General features: G+C 48.3%; 1 protein-coding gene across 1 annotated transcript; it reads right to left on the bottom strand.

The window, feature by feature from the left end:
* Positions 1-1,334: 1,334 nt before the first annotated feature.
* On the bottom strand, positions 1,335-6,802 carry TMEM271 (transmembrane protein 271). Its single transcript, XM_074570416.1, has one exon. It carries the CDS (start codon positions 6,722-6,724, stop codon positions 5,636-5,638), a length of 1,089 nt encoding a protein of 362 aa, XP_074426517.1. The 5' UTR covers positions 6,725-6,802; the 3' UTR covers positions 1,335-5,635.
* Positions 6,803-7,286: the final 484 nt, after the last annotated feature.

The following is a 7,286-nucleotide window of genomic DNA, read 5'->3' as shown; positions in this document are numbered from 1 at the left end:
CCTATGTGCTGTAGTGAAACAAACAATTCATTTGCCAAGACCATGAAATGAACTTCCTAACATCCCAATTAGACAGAACCATGCCAGGAGTAGAAATCCCGAAGTGAAATACTGGGAACTTCTGCTGGATTGTATTGCTACTGCAATACATCTACTGGGTAGTTTCACTCAGGACATTGAATTTTCTGTGATCTGATTTCTGATGAGTCAGAGCCATTTAGTATGTGTTTTCACTAGAAGTGTTTCCTTGCGTAAAGCTTATGGAGGTCTTCCAGATATCTAGAACTCCACGAGTGAAGCAGTAGCAGTCTGCAATGTTATCTCCACTGCTAACTCACGCTAAACTGAAGCTTAAGGCAGCTGGGTCTGAAGGAATGAGAGAGGACATCAGGATTTTTTTCTTCTGTAAAGGAAAATACACTCCTCTTACGAGAGTGTTATGGCTTCTTAAATTACTTGATCTTCAGTCTCAAATTATCTAGGATGACCCATAAACTTCAACAGAACTTCACCAGGTGTCTGAACATTGGGTGGAACGTACGTAGCACAGCTGGCCAGCAGGAAGCGAGGCAGTTACTGGAATCAAATTTCGAGAACACCAGTTTGTGAATTTCACTCTTAGAAAGCGACGCAGGGGAAGAGATTCAGAACCAATACTGTAATAAAAAGAATACACAAACCCCCTGCACCCAACTAAAACTCTCAGATTTCTTCTAGTTGCTTTGTTTGGGCAGTGCCTCCTTTTGGGCAGGACATGCTGTACACTGAATTGTTGCAACACGTATTCGAAGATTTTCCCTCAGCATTACATTAGCCTGTGGGCTTCCAGGGGACGGTCTTTTATCTGCTAAACTGCTATTATATCAGCTATTACTGATTCTGGAACATATACTAAGCACTAGTCACATGCCATTAAGTACTTAGAGATAATTAAGAAATTTTAAAACTTTAGAGTGACCATAAGGAATTCAATCTTACCCTTACGAATTTTAATTGGAAATATGAGCCTGTATTAAGGAGATGTAACTATAGCACATTTAAAGAGAGCCATCATAGGAAATTAACAGATCTAGATTTTTACCAATGGCAGTTATCTAAAATATTGGAACAGCCTGCAACTGAGAAATATCTAACTCACAGAAACAGACTCTAATTCATGGTAAAACCTGGAATGTTATGTCAGGGTTCCACTTGTACAAGTTCTAAGTCCTTGAAAAAAATGTTTTTGTAACAAATGTGGTAATTAAATCCCTAATTTCAGTTGTACTAGTAAACGTCCATCTAAGACAATGAAGAGGATGAAATGAAGAGCATTAGGCTTTTCTTATAGGATATGCTGTGCTTTAAAACGTATTTTATTGATCCTAAAATTACAAGATCAATTACTGACATTTTCTTGAGGATCAATCTCAGATTAAATGGCAAAATGAAGAAAAGGTTTTCATATGTACTATGTCCAAAAGCAGAAACAGATTGCCGTTCTCATGTGAACATTCAGAAACCTTTTCTGATGATTAAACAGTATGTCTGAAATATATCTAAGTTATACCAGCCACCATAGCGCTTTTTGGTGAACCAAAGAAGTCCTACAGTGAAATCAAACTTTTGAGTAAAATCTGTACTACTTTAATACAATTTCCCTCTAATGTCATTTTTTTTTCCTGTTTTTAGATTCACGTATATTCTGTCTGTCAATTACAATGCAAAGTATAAGTAACAGATTTAAGCAAGGATGTTGGAGTGTGAAAATAATACATGTGAATTGCCAATAGGCTGGTGGGAATACATATTTTCCACACGAAGACAAATCCTACCGCATCAAGGACAGCAGATGATTTTCCACTGTTTCACCCCCTTGACTAGCTGCTATTACCTTCAAAAGGGACAGGAAAGCTGGGAGCAGTCTGCTACCAAATCAGTACTCCACTGTGACCAAAACAGCAGTATCGCGTCTATTCTTCCCTCCCGTTGAACAGATGTGAGTAAAGCTGTGAGCAAATTACGTGGGGCAAAAAGCAGTCCTGTCGTTACTTCAGCTAAGCAAAATGGAGATTTGATAGCACATACACGATGTTTCTCTTCTTTTCTCCCTGGTTTTGCTACTTAAGGCAAAAGCCTTGCAGTTAACACCCTCCAGTGACATGAATCGATCAGGCGTTCGCCTCAACAGTCATGTGACAGGGAATGGAAAATAAAGGGACAGTATGAGTCCTTTCAGGTAATTAACCTACGCTCCGATGCTTCCCACACCAGCCTATTTTCAATTTCGGCACACTACAGTTTATACACTCTAACATTATTGCTCAGAAGATAAGAGTGATGATTCAGGTTTACTAAAAATGGCTTCACAATACTGCAATCATGCTTGTGAAGCTTCGTCTTGTATCCTGTATTTATAAATTTCTTCTCACTGAGAAATAAATATGTGTGGTGTTTAATCAGAAAAGTTCGTCACCAGAAACCTGAAACACTTGTATACCATCTTTAAGAAAACATGGCTTGTTTGGTCAATTTGCCTGCCAATTTACTTTTTCCTGTTTTTTTTTTTTTTTTTTTTTTAAACATGTCTAATACCGTAGGTGACCTCCCTTAATACTGCTGTCCATACAAATAATAAATAACTGAGAAATAATATGCCACTGCTGCATCCTGTCATGCCAGAAGATCAATATTACTTTAAAGATTATTTAGAGTAGGTGTTAGATATCATTTGTGCCCAGACCCACTGAAGTCAATGAAATGACGCCTACTGGCTTCTGTGGGAGTCCAACTTGGACATTATTCTGGCAATCTGTCCACCACTAAATTAAACTATTACAGGGGATAAAAGCCCAAGTGAAGAAAAGTAGAAATTTGGGAACTAAAACTGAGCCACAAATAAATATCCTAATTCAATAGCATTCTGAACAGACTTAAATAAAACACAAACACACTTACACATGCATGTACACACACACACAAAAGAAAAAAGTTATGAATTTAACAATCTTAAAAATTCATAGTTTAAAATTGTTTACATTTAAACAATTGAGTATAATAGGTAGCTTTCTTGACTTTCCGTTTATTTCCCTGAGCACTGATCTTTGGAACATCTGGAGTTTCACAATTGTCTAGTTCATAATTCCTAAAATAGTTATCTTAAGTAAAATACTGTCTTTTAATGTCAAAAATCAATTCCTTAAGTAAAACTAAGATATAACTTTCATGAACTGCAATGTAGATAGCCAATTTTTTAAAGCCAACAACTGTTATTACGCTTCTGCATCTGTATTTAGGCACCTAGCTGGTCTGTTTTCAAAATGACCCTGCAGCCTAGCAGTTCCCATTTAATTCAGTGCAGGGTACTATGCTGTCTCATAAACTCACCTAATTGGAGACCTACATAAGGATTTAGCCTTCTTGCTTTAGTTACTAATCTTGCAAAATCTCAGCTGTATGAGTAATACAGTATGTTATGGGATCACTTTTGTGCCTAAATTAGTATTATAGGTAAAGACTATGGGACTTCCCAGTCACTGTCCCATAAGGGGTTAAGAAGGTGCATCTGCAGAGAGCCAGCATAAAACCAATCTTCATTACTAAAAAGGGACTTAGCTAGGGCATATGTTTTGGGCTGGCGTTCTGCACAAGGAAATCTGCTGGCCAAAAAGAGCTGTATTTTAAATTTCTGCTATTTTGAAGTACTTGGCAAATTGGCAACTGCTGCTTTTAACTGTCTTCTCTAGATTAGAGCTCTAATTGTGAGCTTCACAGACATCAGTAAGAATTTTAAGATTTCTAAGGCATTCTGCATTTTAGATTATATAAAGTGTGCAAGTCAAAACACTTCAGAAAACAAAATAGTGCAGAAAGATTTGAATATTTTTAGGCTAAAATCTCTCTCCAATTCTAAGGCTGTGAATTACGTCAGTCTCTCTGCAGCTAAAAATTTAAAAAACATTTCCCATGGACCACAGAAATACACTGTAACTTTGTATTCCCTTAACACACTCTCTCTCTCCTCTTCTCTCTCTCTCTGGGTAGCTGATACACTGGCATTACGCAGCAGGCTCCAAACACAGGATTAACGGAAAGGTTATTTTGTAATATTTCATTTCAGTATGCCGTAACTGGGGGAGGGGGTACTGAACCAAACGCAATCCGAAGAGTTGCTTTTTGGTTCTTTGTGCAAGATGAAATTAAGCCTTTACCTGTTCTCGAATGATGTAATAACATACACCATACCTGCTTCTCTTTAATTAGCACTTTTTTACACTATCCGGTACTGGCATTCCACAGCAGAATCCCAAAGGAGGGTTTAGCAGTTTTTCTCTTTGCAGAAAGCCTTTTTAATACCTCTAAGTTCAGAAAGAGTTAACAGCATACAACCCCATTTTCCCTCCCGCCTCCCCTCCGCCCCCCCCAACCTTTCAGGAATTAAAGTGGCCTCTTTTTTTTAACAAAAAAGAAAATTCTTTCTTTGTAATAGAAGTATAAATACTGTTTTGGAAACACATTTGGAAGACGTCTTCCAAGATGGTTTATATCTTTTTTTTTCTCCTTTAAAACTGTGACCACTGCACCAGTTAAGGCTGTTTTACTATATATATATTTCAAATAAAACTTTTAATATTCAAGCTTACCAGATTGATGGATTGTAACAGGTAAAATGGAACTCTTTACAAGGTAAACCATGTAGTTGTACAAAATAGAATTAAACCCTTCACCTGTGTAAAAGAAAAAGAAATCCTTCCTTGCATTAAAAACACAGAACCTGTTTACAAAAAGGAATGTGTATGACATTTGGACTTCCTTTTAACTTCCACATCCTAGCAACATCTCAGTTGTTTTAGTAAAGGAACTAATCATCAATTTTAAACTGCAGTGAATTTACCAAACATTTTCACTATAGACTTCTGAAAGCTTTTACAGTAAGAAGTTATCAACAAAAGCAGGCACGTTAGTGTACAAAAACGTTGTTGATTTTTTTTTCCTGTTTCTTTTTCAAAGTGCAGGTTTTTCTCGATGTGCATCTTACAAGACCAACGAATGTTTTAACTCACTAAATCTTAAAACAGAACTCAATTCTCCCGAGGAGTAGTGTAAACGTTAAAGATCCCCAATACACCTCTAGTAAACGTGACACAAATGTCTCTGCGTTGTTTAGAAACTTAGCTCTTTTGAGAGGTAAAGAAGCTTCATGACACCTTTTCCTTACACTGGCTGGTTATCATAAATGGGTAACTCTGGACTGCTAAAGCTGGAGACTGATGAATCACTGGAAGGGAACTAAACTTGGCTACGGAGGAGAGGCGGCGGGAGGAACCAACCCTCAGGCGTTTCTTGCGCAGCCTTTGGAAAATTCAGCCGCCGGCGGACGGAAGGACGGACGGAGGGTCGCTGTGAGGGAGGGATGGGGGGAAAGGAGGGGGAAAGCAAGGAGGGAGAGAGGAGAAGCTTCCGCAGAGCCAGAGGCACGGCGGCCCGCTGCGGCGGGGCCATCCCGTCGGTGGTCCCAGGGCTGTCCCCTAGCCCCGCGGCTGCCAGGCGCTGGCGGGCCCCCTCGCAGGCCCGCTCCGGCGACCGGGCCCGCTGCCGGCTGTCAAGGCGAGCTGGGGGCCGGGCGGGGAGCCGGGCGTCCCGCCGGCGTTGGGCGCTAGGTGCCGTGAGCGCAAGGCTCCCCGGGGTAGATCTCCTCGTAGGCAGGGGGCTGCTCGCTGGGCAGCGGGTAGCAGTAGGGGTAGGAGGCGTTGAGCTCGGGGTCCATGGGCGAGTAGCCAGGCAGCTCGACGGAGGGATGCCCGCCGCAGTGCACCTCCACGCCGGCCTCGTCGAAGACGTGGAAGACGCCCACGTTGATGTAGGAGACGGCCTGGAACGGGCAATCCCCGGGGCTGAGCTCCGGCTCACCGCCGGAGAAGAGGGAGCCCTGGCTGTGGCGCGGCGCCCGCCGCCCGCCGCCGCCACCGCCCCGCCGCCGCCGCCGCCGCCCGCCCGCCGCCGCCGCTGTCGGGGCCGCTCGCCGCCGCCGCCGCCGCCGCCCGCGCTGCTGGGAGGCCTTGTAGTTCTTCACGAGGAGCAGGTTGAGCAGGCCCAGGAGGCACTCCAGCGCGTTGAAGACGGTGGACAGCACCAAGCCGCGCTGGTAGTCCCGCAGCTTCTGGCAGCGGAGGGCCGCGGCGGAGCCGTCGGGGGCCGCGGGGCCGCTCCGCGGGCGGGCCGCGCCGCCGGGCTGCAGCAGGCAGTAGTGCGAGTACTTCCTCTCCACCAGCGACACGGTGTCGCCGTCGATGACGGCGCCGGCGAAGGCGCTCAGCACGCCCAGCATGAACACCAGCACCCCCAGCAGCAGGAAGTTCTGCCGCCCCCCGGGCGGCGCCTTCTCCACCGACCCCGACGGCGCGGTCGCCGCCTCCCCCGCGCCGGGGCCGCCGCCCGCCGGGTCGGGGTCCCCGGCCGGGGCCAGGGCCAAGGCCGGGTCCGGCGCCGGGTCCGCAGCCGGCGCCGCGGGCGCCTCGTCGGGCGGGCGGCAGCAGAGCAGCGCGGCGGCGAGCAGCGAGAGGCCGGCGGCCAGCAGCAGCCCCGAGTAGAAGGCGCCGGCGGCGGTGCCCAGGCGAAAGGGCTCGCCCTTGAGCTCGGAGCCCAGCGAGAAGCACTTGAGGCCCACGGCGGCGGCGCTGAGGGCGCAGGCGAGCAGGAGGCAGCTGGAGAGCGCGGCGCAGGCTCCCCGCACGCTCCACTTCATCCTCCGCGCCGCCGCCGCCGCCGCCGCCCCGCCGCCCGCCTCATCCTCCTCCCGCGGCCCCCCCCGGCCCCGCGGCGGCGGCGGCGCGGCGCGGCGCGGCCATGCGAGCGCGGCGCTCCCCGACGGGGCGGCTGGGCTCCGCTTCGCTCCGCACGGCAGGCAGCCGCCGGCCGCAGTGAGCCGGGCGCGGCGAGCGCTCACGCTCCCCCCCCCCGCCTCCCGGCCGCCGCCGCCTCCTCGTCCCCGCCCGCCCTCTCTTATCGCGGCGGCTGCGGGGAGGCGATTAATTATGGATGGGAGCCGCGGCGGGCGGGGGGACAGGGGGGGCGGCACGCCGGCCCGCCGCTGCTGGTGGGGGTAGTGCGACCCCCGGCTCGGCCCGCCTCGGCCCGGGGCGGCGAGGCCGGCCTCCCCGCACTCCCCCCGCGTGGCACGGGGGGCGCAGGGGGAGAGAATGGCGGGGGGGGGGCAGGCCGCCCTCCGGCTGGCTCCCCGCCGGCGGTCACGGTGAGAGACGCGCAGCGAGGGCAGGGGGCGGCGGGGGTTTGCACCCCTTCCGCCG

Source organism: Larus michahellis, chromosome Z (genome assembly GCF_964199755.1).
Source record: "Larus michahellis chromosome Z, bLarMic1.1, whole genome shotgun sequence".
NCBI lineage: Eukaryota > Metazoa > Chordata > Aves > Charadriiformes > Laridae > Larus > Larus michahellis.
The sequence above is the reverse complement of the archived record's forward strand: the minus strand, read 5'-3'. Positions and strand labels throughout refer to the sequence as shown.